This window comes from Lemur catta, chromosome 7, assembly GCF_020740605.2.
Source record: "Lemur catta isolate mLemCat1 chromosome 7, mLemCat1.pri, whole genome shotgun sequence".
In the NCBI taxonomy this organism is placed as follows: domain Eukaryota; kingdom Metazoa; phylum Chordata; class Mammalia; order Primates; family Lemuridae; genus Lemur; species Lemur catta.
Window position 1 is genome coordinate 30,591,784 of NC_059134.1, and position 20,289 is coordinate 30,612,072.

Genomic DNA, 20,289 nt, shown 5'->3' on the forward strand with positions numbered 1-20,289 from the left:
TTATTCTATACCAGCCCTGAAATAAGAACAATTGAACACAATTGTTAAATTGGTAAATCTAACTATATGTAACTAATAGAGAACAAAGAGAGTGCAATGTAAATAAGCTCTAAACTATTTCATTGAAAACTTTCACTTGAACATTTATCTTGTTCAGTGGTAGTCCAAATTTCAGATTCCAAAAATCTAGACCAGTGTGTTTCAGACTGTATGTTGTGAGATCAGTTTTAATGGCTGTTACCAACTGTATAAAAAATGACAACAGAACAAAACAAAAATTATAAGAATGCATCGCACGTCATAACAATGAATATTATTCCATAAAAGTTTTGTTTCAGATATGTATAAATAAACATAGTATATAGTAACCCACAATATAAAATGTATTTCTTATTGTGGGTTACGATGAGGATTAAAAGGAGAGGCTAAATTGACACGATAATTGAAGTAAACTGAACAGAATTTGATAAATGCTTAAATGAAAGGCATTAGGGAAATAAAAGGTTGTTGAATCAGTTTCTAGATGGAGAGGTCAAACAAATTATAATAACAGGTGCCTTTTAATAAGCATTTACTTTGCACCAGGTGTTACGTTAAATACTTTACACAGATTATCTCATTTAACCCACATAACAACCATATGAAGCAGATATTTACTTGGTGAGGACATAGGATGAGAGTGGCTAAATAACTCGGAAACACTGCAGTTAGTTCATAAGGTCCTGAGCTATAATTTGAGGCTAGGTATGTAACTCCATAGCCTCTGACTTTTCTCACTGCACCAGTAGAGCTGTATGTACTTAGTAATGGCTATACGCTCAGAACTGAGTTAAATGTCTTAAACAACAGAGAAGTACAAAACACGGTTCATACTCTCAATGATCTTACAATCCAGTTGGAGACACATAACTATATACCTACAAATGTGTGCATGCTTCATATGTACAGAGCCATATGAAAATAAGTTCAACTTCACTAATAAAGAAATGGAAATAACTGCATCATCACTATACTATAAACTTCACAAGGTCAGAGACTGTGCTTTGTCCACAGCTATATAGTCCACAGCCTCACACATAGTTGGTGCATAAGTTACACAACAAAGCAGTCCATGATTTGCTACTAAATCTAGTGGTATAAACTAGATTAGGTACTGTGAGAATTCGAATAAGAGGAAATTGATAAAGGCTAGAGAATCTGAGCTACTTTATTACAACACGGGTTACAAGGATCCTTATAAGGATTTGGATAGGCAGAATAAAGTAAAACATGACCAAAATGAATCTGAGAAAAAAAAATGAATAGGATAAATTATATAAATGAGGAAATATTCCTTATTGTAGCAGAGTGACTCTTGCTAGACAGTATTAAGTTAGAAAAGTAGGTCAGGGCCAAATTATGAAGGGTCTTGAAAATCAGGGATATGAAAAAATGATACTTTAGTTTTTTGTGTTCTTTTTTTTTTTTTTTTTTTTGAGACAGAGTCTCACTCTGTTGCCCGGGCTAGAGTGCTGTGGCGTGAGCCTAGCTCACAGCAACCTCAGACTCCTGGGCTCAAGCAATCCTTCTGCCTCAGCCTCCTGAGTAGCTGGGACTACAGGCATGTGCCACCATGCCCGGTTAATTTTTTCTTTATATTTTTAGTTGTCCAGATAATTTCTTTCTATTTTTTTTAGCAGAGACAGGGTCTCGGTCTTGCTCAGGCTGGTCTTGAACTCCTGAGCTCAAACGATCCACCTGCCTTGGCCTCCCAGAGGGCTAGGATTACAGGCGTGAGCCACTGTGCCTGGCCGATACTCTAGTTTTTGAACAAAGAAGTAAAACAACACTGAAAGTGGTATTTATGAAAGATTAGTCTGACCTCACAAAAGAAGAAATACAAACAGTCAATGATAAGAATAAAGATGCAGGCCAGCCTAGGCAACATAGCAAGACCTTGTGTCTAAACATAATTTTAAAAATTAAAAAAAATATGCCCATCCTCATTAATAAATTTTAAATGCACATAAAATATTTTAAAATCTATGATACTGGGAGACTGGCAAGAATTAATAGACTGACAAAACCCAGATCAATAAAGGTATGGATAAACAAGTACATTGTTGATGGGAATTACTCCATTTCTCAAAGTCAGTTTGGCATTTATTATGTAGCAATTTATAAAAAATTCACACCCTTTGCTTCAGCAATCTCATTACCAAGAGATTCCATTTCAAGAAAAGCCAGGTGTGAGAAAAGATGTAAGCACAAGGACGTTAAAAAGATATAGCATATCAGAATATTCCAGGAAGCACTACTTATAAGCAATAAACTATAAACAATGAAAATGGTCATCAGAGGACTGGTTAGGAATATTATCGTATATACATGCTACAGTGTTTTAATATAGATGTGTCTAGAATTTAAAAAGTATAATTTCATAAATTTCTTTTAAAATGCTAGAACACAAGGAAGGGAGGAAGGGAGGGAGAGAAAAAAGCAGGGAGAGGAGGAAGGGAGGAAAGGAAAAGAGAAAAAAAAAGTAAAAAGGATCAGCCAAACAAACATGACAAAATGATAACTGTTGAATCTGGAGGCTGGGTAGGAGGGTGGGATTCATGATACTATTTCCTCTACTTGTGTAAATATTTGAAAACTTTCATAATGAAGCTTTTAAAAAAGGGTAAAGAAAATAATTATGGTATAGATCCCTGTGTATTGAAAAATCCTTCAGAAAACTATTTTACCTAGGCAAAAAAAGAAAAGGGAGATTGCTAGAGTTCTCTCCTTATTTCAAATGAGTCTTGTCCTAACAAGAGTCAGTTCCTTGAGGAGACCATATTATTCCTCTACAGTATTTCTTCCCCATCATTTACCAAAGTACTACATACATCGTTGATCCTAAATATATACTTGTTATTTGAAAATACATCTTGAATGGAAAGGATAGTGATAAACCATCTCTCTCACCTGTATTCCCTTTCTGTTTCCTTTTGCTAGCTTCCGTGAAGAAAAAACCTTTTTGCCATATGTCATCAACTCCTGTATTTGTTTGCCTGAGATGAGCACAACTTCTAAATCCATAGCAATCTCTCCCCAGAAGTCTGCAAGGTGAAACACTTTAACTATCAATGTGCTTGATGTTTTACCCTCCTCTATAGCAAGACTATCGACTCTTCAAAGACAATGCTTGCCATAAACCACAGCAGGCACTCAGTAAGTATTTGTTGAATGAATGAATTCATAGGTCTGTGAAGATGAAAGGTGAGACAGGTAGGCTAAGGGATGTAGTAAATTCTTTTAGTGGTAGTCACCTTGCACAATTAATTCTACTTCACTGAAATTTAGTAAAAAGCAACAAGAATAATTCTGATTTTCATTAGTTAAATAACCTGTGTAGGGCCGGGCGCGGTGGCTCACACTTGTAATCCTAGCACTCTGGGAGGCCGAGGCGGGTGGATCGTTTGAGCTCAGGAGTTCGAGATCAGCCTGAGCAAGAGCGAGATCCCTGTCTCCACTAAAAATAGAAAGAAATTATCCGGCCAACTAAAAATATATACAGAAAAAATTAGCTGGGCATGGTGGCACATGCCTGTAGTCCCAGCTACTCGGGAGGCTGAGGCAGAAGGATCACTTAAGCCCAGGAGTTTGAGGTTGCTGTGAGCTAGGCTGACGCCACGGCACTCACTCTAGCCTGGGCAACAGAGTGAGACTCTGTCTCAAAAAATATATAAATAAATAAAATAACCTGTGTAAGTCATAATTTGCTTTTGCCTAAGCTATAAAATGAGAGTTGAACTAGAAATTATCTTAGGATTCTCCATTTCAGATTCTACTTCATCATTATCGGGCCCTTACTCATAAAAGGTATCTGTAATATTTTCAAGAACTAATTTATTCTATGTGTGGTAGGCTATTTTCAAAACTAATTTCTCTTGACCTTTGTAGTTTGGTTAAGATTCTTTTTCTACCATTGTAACTAGTGGCACTTGCTTCATTTCTAAACTAGTTAAACAAGTAACCCTTTATATAGAGCAATGAAGAGTCTGAACTCACCTTGACTATTTGGATACCACTTTTCAGATATCAAAATGCTGAAGGTTAATAAGTACTTATTAATGTTAATAATTTATAATTTGTGACCTAGTTGCTTGTTCAGTTTTTAAAATCAGTTTTGCACAGATATTAAAATAGTTTCTATTTGTCTTAGAATTAGTAAGCAATATTCTCCAAACCAGAGCCCTAATAGTAAAAGCTGTCATGCCAGGGACAATGCTTAAATGTTATTATCATATTTCATTTAATTCTGACAACCCACATGGGTATTATTCCATTTTATAGTTAGGAAAACAGGGATTACCAAGGTTGACAATGTGTCAAAGTGCAGCACCTGGTAAAATAATAACAGTGGAAATCAAATCCTCATCTGATACCAACATATGTTATGCCCTAACCACTACAATACACTGCCTTCCTCTCAGTGCCCTCTGGTCAGAGATCAAGATTTGCACTACCAATTCACTCTTCCATCACTCTATTGTATAAGCAATCCATTTTATTCTACTGTCACCCTGAGGATAGGGACCAGGTCTATCTTATTATTCTCCACTAGCATAAGGCCTGACACACTATAGGTATGTGATAAATACTAACAGAATGCCCTCAAGGAAATACTAGGGTATGTAGGACTATCACCTAAAAACTAGGAGCTACAGAGAACTTTAAATAATTTATGCTTGGCCGGGCACGGTGGCTCACGTCTGTAATCCTAGCACTCTGGGAGGCCGAGGCGGGTGGATCGCTCGAGGTCAGGAGTTCAAGACCAGCCTCAGCAAGAGCGAGACCCCGTCTCTACTAAAAATAGAAAGAAATTATCTGGTCAACTAAAAAATATATATAGAAAAAATTAGCCAGGCATGGTGGCGCATGCCTGTAGTCCCAGCTACTGGGGAGGCTGAGGCAGTAGGATCACTTAAGCCCAGGAGTTTTAGGTTGCTGTGAGCTAGGCTGACGCCACGGCACTCACTCTAGCCCGGGCAACACAGTGAGACTCTGTCTCAAAAAAAAAAAAAATTTTTTTTCCTACTCTTTTCTTCTGGTTGTGTCATTTTTGCTGTCAATATGCCTGTTCAGCAGCATAGCTCTGAAGCCTCTTACCGTGTTTTACTAATAACACTGCTGCTCATCTGCTAGAGGCACATCCAATGATAACCAAGCTTATTGGAATCGTCTATAAGGGTGGATCAGAGTAGGGCCTAATGGCTTTCTTATAAGTAAATGTGTAAGAGTGGGGTTTCAGACATCTACCGCAATACTTCACTGCTCACAACTCTTGAACTAACTTACTTTCTAGATTCTCCACTGAATTGCAAATAACTAACATTGCTAAATGGGTTGTCCTCTGGATAAGTCAAGAATTACTATATTAGACATACTATAAACATATACACTGGCACCAAGCATGCTTACACACATCTGCAAAGACACATACACACACAGCAATTGATCCATGTTTGGGCGCTTGACCCAATCTGGGTCAGTTAGAGCTGGGCTAATTTAAAACCAGTGAGGGAAGACTTTCATCCCCTCTCAGGTCACAAACTAGAAAGATAGGCTGGCAGCTTTCATGGTCCCCACCTCTACAAAAAGTCTATCAGCTGTAGGAGATAATGAAACAGACCAGCAGAAAAATACATACCTAGAAAGTCTTGGCAGAGTTCCATGTTTCTGAATCGAGATTTCCTTCCTTTTAGCCTTACCCTAGAACTGTCCAAAGTGGATTTTACATGAACTAACAGATCCACCTTTTTTTTTTGAGATGAGTTCTTGTCCCTTGCAACCATGATTGTGAATTACAAACATATATGTACAACACATATACCCAAATTATTTACCAAACTATGTTTCTTTTTTATATACTCTAAAGTGCTTAACAGTATCCTTAGGAAATCATGATCTAGAGTCAGACAGACTTAAATTGAACTCCAGCTTCACCATTTCCACTTCCTAGCTGTGTGATTCAGGGAAACCTCCTGTACATTTCTGAATTTGTTTCCTCATCTGTAAAACAGGAACAATAACAGCACACACTTACTAAGTTATACCTCCAAAACATATCCTGAATCAATCCACTTACATACCCATTTCCACTGCCACCAACATCTCTCACCTAGATTATTAGTCTCAATACCACAATGTGGTCCAAGCGCTATTTTGTAATATGAAAATCAGATCAATTCCCTGCTTAAAACCCTTGAATGGCTTCTCATTGCCCTAAGCTCTGCTCTCCTGTCTATCCTTACCTTGCATCACTCATGTTCTCTCACCCACTATGCTCTGGCCACACTAACCTTTCTCTGTTCCTAAAATATGTGAAGTTCATTCCTGCTTCAAAGCCTGTATAATCATTCTTCACCCTCTGCCTGGAATGTTTTTGTCTCAGATATTCACAAAGCTAGCCCCTCATCATTCAGGTCTTAGCTTCAATATTACTCCCTCAAAGAGAATTTCTCTGACCACACTCCACAAAGCAAAAACAGCAGCAGGAGCATTACCACCACCAATTCACTCTATAGCATTACTCTTATTTTATAAAGAATCACTTTTCATCTATTTGTTTATGTGCCCTTATCTGTTTACCTCCACTAGAATGTTAGCTCTATATGTGCAAAGATATTGCTATGTTCCTATTGTATCCCCTCTGTCTGTTTCATCATAGGGACATTTACTGAGTGCTGGAGTGCTCAATAAGTATAGATCAAATGGTTTAATGAAAAACTGGAGTATTATAATCTCTAGCTAAAGAATCCTATCCCCCCCAAAACCAAAAGCATATTCACACAAAAAATTAAAAAAAGACCAAAAAACTAAGAAACCTTACATAATTTTTACCTATATTCCCATGGAATATCATACTAGAAGTAATGCAGTTCAGTAGAAAAAGCACTAGTTTGAACCAAACTTATAACTCATCATTACACACACAATACAGAAGACAATGACTTTTCATTACTCTTCAAAAAGTACTGCAAATGTAGAGTAATTATTATTTATACACACTCCACTCCCAATTCTTATTCTTCTAAAATTGGTGAGGCTCCTAAAATTAGTTCCCCTCTGATGCTCTACTCAAATTTTTCTAATAACCCAGGCTTGCATCTTTCAATCATCCTCCAAGCCTACTGATTCTATCTTCAAAATGCTTCTTACACCTCCCTGCCTTTTCATTCCTGTGTCATCATGTATTACATCATTCAAGACAGCTTAAAGCAAGTCTCTTAACCTCTTCAAACCCTGCCATACACTCCCATGGTGGATGAATCCTTTTAAAATGCAGCTTTGATGTCCTAGTCATAAAAACCTTTAAAGTCTCTTCATCACCAAATCACTGGTTCTCAAACCTATCAGATCCAATACTTACTTTTATAGCAAATTCTGAAGTAAGTTACTTACATATCATTTCAGACACATCAATATAATACTCTAATTATAACATACAGGAGAAATCAAAGGAATGTACTTTATAGTAAGTCAGCATATATTTCAACCTGTAAATGCTTGGCTACACTAAACTAGAAGAGACCAATAGTCAAATAGACAAATAAATAGTCATACCTATATGTAACATCACTGGGAATGTGCAAACTACAGAAGCAGTCCAATACAAGTACACTGGTGACTCAATACCATTAGCAATATCACCACAGGTGACATAAATTTCTAATAGTGAAAAAATTTTTAAATCCCAAACAAGGTATTATCTTTTCTTAATTTACACAATAATATCATCCCTGGGAAATGCAGCACATATTAATATCATACAAACATTTTTGGTTTATAAATAAAACAAAATTAAGTTCTAGTGTCAAACAAGTATAAGTAATATTTCACTTACATGAGTGGCCAGTGGGACATTCTAAAGTCATCTTGGATTTGGGATTGTTCTTGTTTATGTGGGACAGTCTGAGCATTTTAAGACATCTCATTCCTGGATCCTAGCCACTAAATATCTAATTGTTGTAACAAACAAAAAAATGTTTTCACAAATTCCTATAATGAGCCCTGGAGAGAGATACTACCCTAACTAAAAACCTCTGGCTTAGAGATTCCAGTTCAGAAATATTAGCCTAGAATTCAAATATCATTCACAATATAGAAATCTACCTCCTGTTTTTCCAGACTTATTTCTACAACTTTTCAATACATAGTCTAGGCTTTAGACAAAAACAGTTTATTTGCTCCCCACCTTTTGGTTGTTGGCAGGTTTATGTTGTGATATCTAAACAATTCACAGCATAACTAACTTTCCATTGATTTATCTCTGTCAGATATTCAAATAAAAGTTGAATAAAATAAATCTACCAAATGATCCTAAAGATATTATCTTGATTACATAATAAAGTTACTATCCAAACATTTTACATATAAAAAATTGTGAGAGGAAAATCTTGGGAGTAACTTTTATTGGCTACATATGTCAAAATCCCTTTGGGGTATAAATTTTATTCATTAAAAATGGGGTTTTATGTTCATTCCTAAGTGGAGGAATGGTTTACTGTTAGAGACTCTGTCCGTGTGATTTAATGAATTAGTTTAATGGAGGAAAACACCATATGATCATCTCCACTGATGTCACCCAAATTAAAAAAAAAGGGCATTCTTCATAATATTATTTTTTAATTTCTTTATTTTGATGAATGATTAGAGAAAAGTTGCAAAAATAGCACTCCATTTTTCCCGACATTAACATCTTACGTAACTATAGTATAACTATCAAAACCAGGAAAATGGTATTGGTACAATACTATTAATTAACTATGGACTTTATTCAAAATTCACCAGTTTTTCTACTAATGTCCTTTTCCTGTGCCAGGATCCTATCCACAAGCCACTGCATCTAGTTATTACTTTGCCTAGTCTCCACCAATTTGTGACAGTTTCTTCATCCTTTTTTTGGTCTGTTATGATCTTGACACTTTTAATCTTTTCTTTCAGTTATTTTGTAGATTCCCTTTCAATTTAGGATTGTCTAATTTTTCCTCATGACTAGAGTAAGATTATGCACTTTTGGCAACAATACCACAGAAATGATATTGTATTCTTTTTAGTGCACAATATCAAGGGATACATAGGTCAATATGTACTATTACCAGTGATGTTAACATTGATTACTTATTTAAGATGGTATCATTTGGGTTTCTGTACTATACCATTACTATATCTCCTTTAGTAAATATCTTGGGGAAGATACTTTGAAACTATGAATATTCTATTTCATTTCAAACTTTTGGCCACTTATATTAGTATCTATTAGTGGAGGATTGTCTGCAATAATTATTACTGTGGTATTTGCTTAATAGTGATTGTCTATTTCCCTTTACATTTATAAGGTGGAATTCTTCTCTAAGAATGAGTTCGAACATTTTTTCATATTTTTGAGAACCATTACCATGTATATTTTTGTGTGAACTGTCTGTCCGTATCTTTTTTCCCATTATTCCTATCAGGCTTTCATCCTTTGGTCTTCATTTAAAAAAATTCTCTGTCTGTGATATATGTTGCATATATATTTTCCCAGGCTGTCAGTTGTCTTTTGATTTTGTTAATAGTGTTGTTTGTCATGCAATTTTTAAAAGGTAATCAGATTTACCAATCTTTTCTTTTATTGACTCTGCATTTTGAGTCATATTAAAAAGCTTTTACCCAAACCAAGGTTAAAGAATTCTTCTCATACTTGCATAAATTCATTTTTAACATTTAGATCACTGATCCATTTGATGTCTATTCTTTGTATGGTGTAAAATATGGATCTATTTATCTTTTTCCACATGGCTACTGAGTTATCCTGATACTATTTTTTTTTAAATCCATCTTTACCCTCAGTACTTTGAGAGCCAACCTATAATATATTTAATAATAAATCATTGTATTTGGGTCTTTCCATTCCATTCCACAAGTCTTACCAGACATTAAACAGTACTATCCATGTACCAATATCACACTGCTTTAACTATAAAGGCTTATTACATAGCATGTTTTAACGTCTGGTAGGGCTAGTCTCCCTCATAATTTTTCTTTTCCAGTGTTTTCCTAGCTATTCTAAACTGTTTATTTTTCCATATGAACTTTAGCATCAGTTTGTCTAATTTCATAAAATAGTTGTTGGTATTTTTATTGGAATTACAGTGAATTTAAAAAACTAATTTAAACAGAAACTGACATCTTTATAATTTGAGTCAAAATATTTACCAACAAGGGCTGTCTTTCTTTTTTTCAAATCTACTTCAATGTCTTTCAATAGTACTTAAAAATTTTTCCTCTTATATTGTTCACAATATTTCCCATGTATTTAATTTTCTCTGTTGCTACTACAAATGAGGTTTTCCCTAACATTATATCCTCTAATTGTTTATTATTTGTGTGTATGAAGGCTATTGATGGTTATATGTTAATTTTATACCCTGCTATCTTATTGAATTATTTTATTATTTGAATTAGTTTTATCTTTGATTATCTTGGGTTTTCTGAATATACTATCACATCACCTCCAAACTGAGACAGTTTTACTTCTTGTTACACATTCTTTTTTTTTTTTCCCCGAAACAGGGTCTCACTATGTTGCCCAGCTTGGATCCAATCAAATTCCTGAGCTCAAACCATCTTTTCACTTCAGCCTCTCGAATAGCTGGAACAATAGGCAGACACCACTGTGCCCAGCTTGCTTATTCATTTTTATGCCTCTAATTGATTTCTCTTGTTTAACTGCATTGGCTAATATCCTTCTATTACAATGTTAAATAGTAGTAGAAATAGTGGGCATCCTTGCCTTATTCATGATCTTAGTGGAAATGCCTCTAGTGTTTCCCCATAAAATAAGAAACTGACTTTAGGACTAAGGTATATACATTCCTAATAACATTCTTGGTAAAAGAATAATTGAGTACTTTCTTATCGTAGTAAAATGGATACATTATGCTCAAAACCAACATTATGTTTAATAGTGAAAATTTAAAAGCATTCTCATTAAAGAAAGAAGACAAGGATCCTCAACATTAACATTTTTCTAGAGCTAACTAGTAATGAATTTAGTCCAGTGAAGAAAATAGGAGTTATTAATATTTGAAATGAAGAAGAAAGCACCATCATTTGAAGATGATGTAATTAGATGCTTGGAATACCCAAGAGAATGAAATAAAACTCTTACAAACAATGAAAGAATTCAGAAAGCTACTAAGTAGTACATGAACATTACTTGAAATGTACATCTGGACTTTATTAGGCCTGGTCTCACAACTGGGTACCATCTGGTACTTTGCTCTTTATACAGAATATAGGTCCAGAAACTTGCTTTCATTAGTATACTGAAAATTAATCAAGTTTAGAAGACTGATTTATGCTAATTAAATTCAAAGAAGGTAATTGATAAAGCATAGTTTGCTAATTTTCAGAGAAAACCATAACTGCTGAAAATTTACATACTTTAATCTTAAATTCTGGTGTGCATTATTATGTAGCTTCATATGAAGTGACCATAATGGTAAATATGTTCTCTTTATCTTATCCTCCATGAATAAGAATAGCTTAACAGGTAAGTAGACTGAAACTAGTATCAATAAAGCATTAAGATATAGAATAGCATGTTCTGCTGACTAATAATTCCTCTAGAGAGAATTTAAGGAGGTAAGTCTGTTCTGATACTTTTTTCGTATAGAAAGTAACTTTTTCTTCCCAAGTATTCAGATAATACTCTTCATATTTTGTTACATTAAATTAAAATCCAGGACTTAGTAATCTTTTAGTTTGCTGTTCCTTCCATAACACCATACTTCATTTTAACAAATCATTTCTCTTTAGAAACAAAAATTGTGAATGAAGAAATATTTAATAAACAGTGGATATATAACATATATATAAAATGGCCTTCTTAGCTCAGTGAGGTATATAATATAGTAATGCATCTACACTAAGCTTTAAATCCCCAGTGTTATAACTAATCCTATAGTTTTGGTGCTTGATGTCTCCTATGCATCAAAATTTGCTATACAAACAATATAGCAACTGCTGGTTAATATTAATCTATGTTATTAATATTGTTGTTGTTAAAAGTTAGGAGTGACAACCTTTGAAGAAAAAAATGGTAACAGTAACTTGGAAGACGGTATGGTAAATTCTGTAGGGCATGATTGTTCTGGTAAGTTCATGGGTATGTTCACTTTGTGACAAGTCACCTTTTTTTTTTTTTTTCATTTCTTTTTGACAATTCACTTATTATATACTTTAAGATTTGTGTACATTTCTGTATATATGTATTATTTCAATCAAAAGTTGATTTTTTAAAAGAAGGAGAAACACCCCTGGCAAGGTTACAGGCAAAAAAAAAACCAAAAAAACACCCGAGAGAAACAAAAATAAAATAAGCAGAAAAGTCAAGACAAAATAAAAACAAACCACAAAAATAGAGTCAGGTGCCTGTAATCCCAGGACACTGGAAGGTCGAGGGGGGAGGATTGCTTGAGGTCAGGAATTCAAGACCAGCCTGAGTAAGAGTGAGACCTTGTCTCTACAAAAAAAGTAGAAAAAATAAGCTGGGCGTGGTGGCATGCACCTGTAGTCCCAGCTACTCAGAAGGCTGAGGCAGGAGTATCACTTGAGCTCAGAAGTTTGAAGTTGCAGTTAGCTATGATGACACCACTACACTGTAGCCCAGGTGACAGAGCAAGACTCTGTCTCAAAAAAAAAAAAAACAGACCTATTATGTCTTCCATAAAGTACAATTTCTTTGGAGGCATGTTATATTACACTTTGAGTCTCTGTTGCTTAAAAAAAAGAAAAGAAATGCTAATCTTTAAACCCTAGAATCATTCGGCTTGGAGAGATGCTCACACTGTTTGTTAACTGTGAAAGAGCAAGAGCAAAGTCACATCTTTTATTTCAGTTTTTTCCCTCTGTGTGTTTGTGTGTGTTTTCAAATAGAAAGGGAGACTTAACTATTCCATACAAACTATTGTATTTGTTTTTCTCTGCTTTTCTCATTCTCTTTTTCTTGCTCTCTCTTATTGTTTCTTTTAGTTGGTCCTTTATTAGTTGAATATTCACAATGTGCATATGATAGAACTAAGCTGTATAAACTGGAATAGAGGAACAAACACTTTTACCTTACAAAACTACAACATCCCCATCTAGGTGCTACAGGCACATCAATCTACTAAAAATACTCAAATCTCCCAAACTAAACTCATCTTTCTCCCTCATTAAGACTTATTTTTTTCTGAAGGAAGAAGATAGCAGGCAATGAAAAAAGAAAAAAAACAAAGACTATTTTTGTACCTAATCTTTCTGTAACGGCACAGTTCTCTCAAGCTGAGACCTCCAAAAAATTATTGGCTGGATCCTGTGCAATATCTAGCCCATTCCTACAATACAATGCTTCATCTCTAAGAAGTTTTTTCCTCTACCTTTGTCTTTTCCATTCCCACTGCTATTACTCTATTTGGTTCTCTTAATACCCCACTTGAATTATCACAAACACTTTCTACTTCTTATTCCCAGCTCTCCCCTATTCCAACTGATCTTTACTGTCACAAGACAAATCTTTCTGAGCAATGTCTTTGACCATGGCAAACTTGTATTAAAAAAACTCAATGGCCTTCCCTGCCTTAGAAGTGAAGCCCAAGCCTGGTTTTATTTATTAATTAATTTATTTTTGAGACAGAGTCTCACTCTGTTGCCCAGCTAGAGTGCAATAGTGTCATCATAGCTCACTACAACCTCAAACTTCTGGGCTCAAACGATCCTCCTGCCTCAACGTCCCGAATAGCTAGGACTACAGGTGTATAGCACATGCCCGGCTAATTTTTTCTATTTTTAATAGAGATGGGGTCTCGCTCTTGCTCAGGTTGGTCTCTACTCCTGACCTCAAACGATCCTCCCACTTCGGCCTCCTAGAGTGCTGCTGGGATTATAGGCATGAGCCTGGCCCCAAGCCTGGTTTTAAATTCTATAACGAACTTCTATAAACAGTCACTAAATCAGTCTCTCTCTTTTGCCAATATCAAAATTATTTTAACCATTGAAAGAAGATATATATTGCAAATCATAAACAAACAAACAAAAACAAAAGGAAAAAAGATCCAGCTTAGTATAATTTCTGAGTAAAGAATAAAATAAACATGACTAACTTTCAAGATAGAAGAAGCAAAAAAAAAGGTCAGAGGTAAAAAAATTTTTTTTTTTACTTCTGAAAACCATCCATAGTTGAAAAATATTAGGTTATAGGCATGCTGGAATGCTACTCTTTGAATGTAAATCTAAATCTAGTTCCTAGGCTCCAAATACTGAAAGGAAGTAGAGGAAATACTATTGTTATATTTGAGCAGATTCCAAGACTCTGTCCAAATTTGATTCTTACTTTCCTTACTAAAGCACACTAAGGTCAGCTCTCCATGTAAAAGAATATACCTCGCATGGCTACTACCTTTGATTCATTTTTGTTTAAATAAGGATCTTATTATACAATATAAAATAAATAATATAAAAAGCCAGTGATCTCTTATCAAATAATTAATGTTTTATCTCATGAAAAGATGAAGTTTGAAACATCTTCCTAGGACAAGAGGAAATATCCCCTAGGAGTAATAGTTCAGTATTCACTAATTCAGTGTTCACAACCACTTTATAGAATGTAACTGCTGCGATGAGAATCAACTATATCTCTAAAGAGCACATTTTACTTGTAACATGAAAATCAATAAAATGGTTAACTTCAGATATGCATAAAACACAATAAAGGAGACTACTGATTAAAAATTAAGTATATTAAATATAGTAAAGTCTAGAGCAGGGATGGCAAATAGATTTCATCTTGCACACCAGCTCCGAAGAACATCGTGTGCTGAATAAGGTATCTCCTGAAGCTGTGCTTTGACTCACTGGGAAAGAGTACTATAATCAATTAGTAATGTTGGTCAGAGACATGAGAAAGGATAATGTTATCTGTGTAATGTATTTGCCATTCCTGTGCTTCTGTACTTCAAATAATCCCATAAAATGTACAATTACAAAATTACTTACTGCTTCAACAGAGTTACATTCTCGTCTTGTTTCTAAATAACGTAGTGCTCGTTTTTCTTCTTCTTTTAATTTAGCATCTGCCTGTCCAGAAGCAAAATAGCAATCATTTTAAGAATAGCAAGAGAATAGCTCAAATTAGCACATATACTAAGTTCTGACTTACATATTTCATATAATTCTGTACACCATTTTGTTGTAAATACGAGGGTGCCTGTGTTCTATAAAATCTCTCTGTTGAATCCAAGTATGCCTTCTCAAAATTGTCCCTATAAATTTGAAGCTTATCCTCAGGATTAGAGCAAAGGTTAACTGAAAAACAGAAAATAAAATTTTACTCTAATTATGATTTAAATCAATATTTGATTTAAATAAATGAAATAAATATTGAGGAGTCATTATGTACAAGGTAAAACTGCTCAAGAGAACATAACCATGTAAGACAAAATCTTTCTTCATAAGGAACTTAAAAAATAGCAGCACAAAGCAGTAAAGTAACAATAAATAGTATAGATAATATGGACTATCATTTTTTAATAGGAAAGAGATTAACTTCTAATTGGATGATCAAGAAAAAATATACAGAAGATATCAGATTAAAACTGAATCTTTTTTTGAGACAGTCTCACTCTGTCGCCCAGCTAGAGTGCAATAGTGTTATCATGGCTCACAGCAACCTCAAACTCCTGGGCTCCAGAGATCCTCCTGCCTCAGCCTCCCAAATAGCTGGGAATACAGGCACATGCTACCACACTCGGCTAATTTTTTCTATTTTTAGTAGAGACGGGGTCTCATTCTTGCTCAGGCTGGTCTCAAACTCCTGAGCTAAAGCCATCCTCCTGCCTCGGCCTCCCAGAGTGCTAGGATTACAGGCATGAGCCACCATGCCCAGCCTAAAACTGAATCTTAAAGAATAAACTAGGATTTGCATAAAGAGAGATTAGTAAGGAAAGCAAATTTCAGAAGCAGAAAAGTACAAGCTATAACAACTATGTTGTCTAAGGACATTGTAAGGTTAACGAGAGATAAGGTAGAAAAGTAAATTAGGAATGGTTGTGGAGAGCTTCAAATCTCAAACTAAGTAACCTGAACTTAGCATGGTGTACCATTTAAAGAGGTAACTAGGAAAAATGCTAACAGTACTTAAAAATTAATCTTGTGAACTCTATATGGGCTAAATGATAGCACTAAGATAACTGTAAGAAGACTGCTTTAAAAGTCTAGATGTAAAGGTTAAAGAGGTCTAAACTGGTGGCAGTCCAGATAAAAAGGAAAAAATTTCAGGGAGAGGGAGGGAGGGAGGGAAGGATGGATGGAAGGAAGGAAAGAAAAAAAATTTCAGGGACACTGCTAATGAAAATCTGAAGACTTAGTAAAGAAATATGGGGGCAATAGAGAAAAAGCCAGTCAAAAATAACTCTAGAGGTTCATTAATTCAACAAATACTTATCGAGAGTGAGTTCATGACAGGCATTCTATGTTCAGTAAAGATATAGTGTCAACAACACAATAAACACAAGCATTAGGTCAGTGAAGCAAAGGTACTATGAAGCTCTAAGTGAGATGGATGATTTAACCGAGTCTGGGAATTAGGGAAAGTCTCCATGAGGAAATAGAGGATGAGGATGAGTTAGATGATGAAGAGGGAGGAAGAAGAATATTCTAAGTCAGAGGAAACAAATGAGAATATCATTGTCAGAAGCTAAGAAGTTAGGAGAGAATGTACACATGCAAGTAACATACTTCCTGAAAACATAAATATAAAACCTTTTTATGAGCTATAGTTACCTTTTATGAGCTATAAATTCAAATTTATATTTCTCTGACTTAACTCACGAAAAAGATTTTCCAGCCAAGAAATTAATGACATGGAGAAAATAAATGTTAACCATATGAATACGAATTTCTATAGATTTCTTTAAAGCAGAATAAATATAATTTGTGTGCTCTTTAAGAAAAACATCTGGCACAAAAAGATGTGACTTTATATGCTAATAAACATAACTTTGATAGTACTATTCTATAATTGTCCTAGAATTTCTATGAAAGAGAAATTATGATCATAAAAGTTCAGAACATACCATAAGATTCTCTTACTCCAATGACCAGCTGAGAATCAAAAGCTTCTCCTAATCTTTCAGCATGTACCAGTTTCATTGCACTATCTTGGAGTCTGTTCTTTATATTTGAAAAGATTGACTCATTCCATGTATCAAGCATAAGCTAGGAAAACATGAACAAAATATGACATCATTTTCAATTATTAATATACCAAGTACCATATACAAACACTAAAGGAAAACAAATTCTTAGGCCTTCAGAGAAGCAGCGTATTTACCATAATGGTAAAGAACAGTTTTTTCAGAATGAGACATAATTGGGTTTGAATCCTAGCTCTGTTACTTATTTACCTGCTTTCCTATGTGTAAAACAGTCAAAATAATAGTACAAATTTCAGGTAGTGGTTATAAAAATTAAATATGATGCATGGAAAATGTTTCTTCTCCTATAGTTCCAAGGTTGAATTTCAGAAATATTGGTGTGTTTGGAATACTCATATGCATGTGTTTGTGCAGACACATAAAAAAAATACAAAAAGGATCAATGCAAAATGTTTGATACTGAAACTCAAAAAAAGAATACACAACTCTAGCTTATAGATTTCCATTAAAATGATGGAAACAGTATATACACATTAGTGAGTACACATTAGTGCTCCAAGTATTATAACTTGGTCAAATATAGGATATATATTAGTAACAGCAGTAGCAATAACAAGAGTTAATAGTTTTATAACATTCACTATCTACCTTGGACTGCTCTATGTACTTTCCACGCATACTTAATCTTCGCAACCTTTAAATAGGTGCTATTATTATTTCCCCTTTAGATGTGTGAAACCTGGGGCATAGAAAGCAAAGCTAACTTTCCCACATTCATGCAGCCCATAAGTGGCAACACTGGGCTTTGAATCCAACAATTGTGGTACCAGAATCAATACTCTTTTTTTTTTTTTTTTTTTTTTGAGACAGAGTCTTGCTCTGTTGCCCGGGCTAGAGTGAGTGCCGTGGCATCAGCCTAGCTCACAGCAACCTCAAACTCCTGGGCTTAAGCGATCCTACTGCCTCAGCCTCCTGAGTAGCTGGGATTACAGGCATGTGCCACCACGCCCGGCTAATTTTTTCTATATATATTTTTAGTTGGCCAGATAATTTGTTTCTATTGTTTAGTAAAGACGGGGTCTCGCTCTTGCTCAGGCTGGTCTTGAACTCCTGACCTCGAGCGATCCACCCGCCTCGGCCTCCCAGAGTGCTGGGATAACAGGCGTGAGCCACCACGCCCAGCCCAGAATCAATACTCTTAATCATTAAGAGATGCTGCTTCCCACAATCAATAGAGAATGGTAAAAATAAAAAAAACAACAACAACAAACAAACAGAAGAACAAAAGAGGAAAAGATTATGGGAATGTAAATTAAATATCATCTACAAGTGTTTTTCATCCTTTTTTTTTGTTTGGCACAAATTTCTCATATTGTAATTATTTCTACCACTGAAGAACAATTGTTATCTAAATTTACAGTATCCCTGTCAACATTAGAGCAAATTTTAAGGTTAGGATAGGGCAACAATGCCCAGGCCACATTATTAATGCCTGAGTTTGTTAATATAACCATCACAGCAAACAATAAGTTGTTTAAAGTTCAAATGGCATTTTTCACTTTTCAAATCTATGGTTCCGCTTGAGTCTCACGAGTAGGAAGATACACAGCAAACAAAAATAGAAAGTTTGAAGACTGCTGAATAGTTGAAAGGGAAAGCTAGGAATTTTCACTCTCAAGGCTGAGTTCTTTCCATTAAATCATGACTGGCTACTGGGCACAAAGCTTTTAATTAGAAACTACACAAAATATGAAAATAAGCACAGTACATACTGAGTTTATAATAGGTAGAATCAAGTAAAACAGATGGCAATTTAGCCACAATTAAATACAAAGATATCAGAAGACAACATAATAGAGATCTTTAAAAGAGGAAAAAACTAATTTAATTTATAGTATGATAAAAATATTAAAGAAAGTAAAGGAAAATAAAATACTAAAGATAAAACCAGGAAAAGAAGAAAAAAGGAAAAGCAAAGGAGGTAAGATTTAAAGACATAGCCCTGCAGTTTAAGACATACATTAAAAAATGAAAGAGAATTCAAGCTAAAGATAGGTGAAAGAAAAATATTAATAATATTATTCAATGAACTCTAGTAGAGCTGAAAAGGAATTTACAACTGAAGTAGAAAAATCCACTTAAAGTCTAAATTACTGTCAAATGCCTTCAAATTACCTTCTTCCTGAAGAATATTAGAAAAACAATGGGAAAAAATTGACTTACCTTTCGAACAATACTGTCTTCCACATTCGATTTTTTATTGCTGCCCTGTTTACCCATTAAAGTAATCTCTAGTTGACAAAAAGGTTTCGGTAAAATATCACATTGTGTAAAGAATTTTCTCCATTCAACAATATACGCTTTTAGCAAAGCTGTATCATCTTGATGGCTCAGTACTCGCTGAAAAAAAGAATTGTACCAATCTGAAATAAATCCAGGTGCTTGAAGAATAAAAACAAAACATATTCATGCCATAATTTAAAATTTTTACATTTATCGTACAAACTGTATTATATCCAAAAGAAATTGAAACGTATGTTCACAAAAAAACTTATACATGAATGTTCGTAGCAGCATTATTCAAAATAAACATATAGTAGAAACAACCCAAATGTCCATCAACTGATGAATGGATAAACAATATATGGTATATCCATACAACGGAATATTATTCAGCCATAAAATGAAAAAAAAATACCGAAAAATGCTACCAAATAGATGAATCTTGAAATCATTTTCCAAGTGAAAGAAACCAGTTACAAAAGGCTACACATATTGTATGATTCCATTTATAATAAATATCAAAAACAGACAAATACATAGAGACAGAAAGCAGATTAGTGGTTTAGTAGGTTTGGAGGAGGGGATAATAGGGAGTGACTGTTAATAGGTACAGAGTTTCTTTTTAGGGTGATAAAAATATTCTGGAATTAATGGCTAATGATTGTACAACTTTGTGAATATACTAACCCATTGATTCATATGTTTCATGAGGGTGAATTTTATAGTATGTGAATTATATCTCAATTTTTTAAAAAGGGGAAAAGAGTCCATTTCCCCATTCCTGAAGTGTAGGCTGGTC

The 20,289-nt window shown here is 34.5% G+C and overlaps 1 protein-coding gene across 3 annotated transcripts in view; it reads right to left on the reverse strand.

Annotated features, from left to right (window-relative positions):
• CUL5 (cullin 5) overlaps positions 1-20,289 on the reverse strand; it is a 95,157-nt gene that overhangs the window by 27,968 nt on the left and 46,900 nt on the right. For all 3 annotated transcript variants that reach the window (XM_045556670.1, XM_045556668.1, XM_045556669.1), the window contains exons 4-7: positions 19,431-19,607; positions 17,127-17,268; positions 15,212-15,357; positions 15,049-15,129 (exon numbers count right to left, since the gene is read on the reverse strand). In XM_045556670.1, coding sequence (XP_045412626.1) covers positions 15,049-15,129; positions 15,212-15,357; positions 17,127-17,268; positions 19,431-19,607 — 546 coding nt within the window. The remainder of the gene's footprint in view (positions 1-15,048; positions 15,130-15,211; positions 15,358-17,126; positions 17,269-19,430; positions 19,608-20,289) is intronic.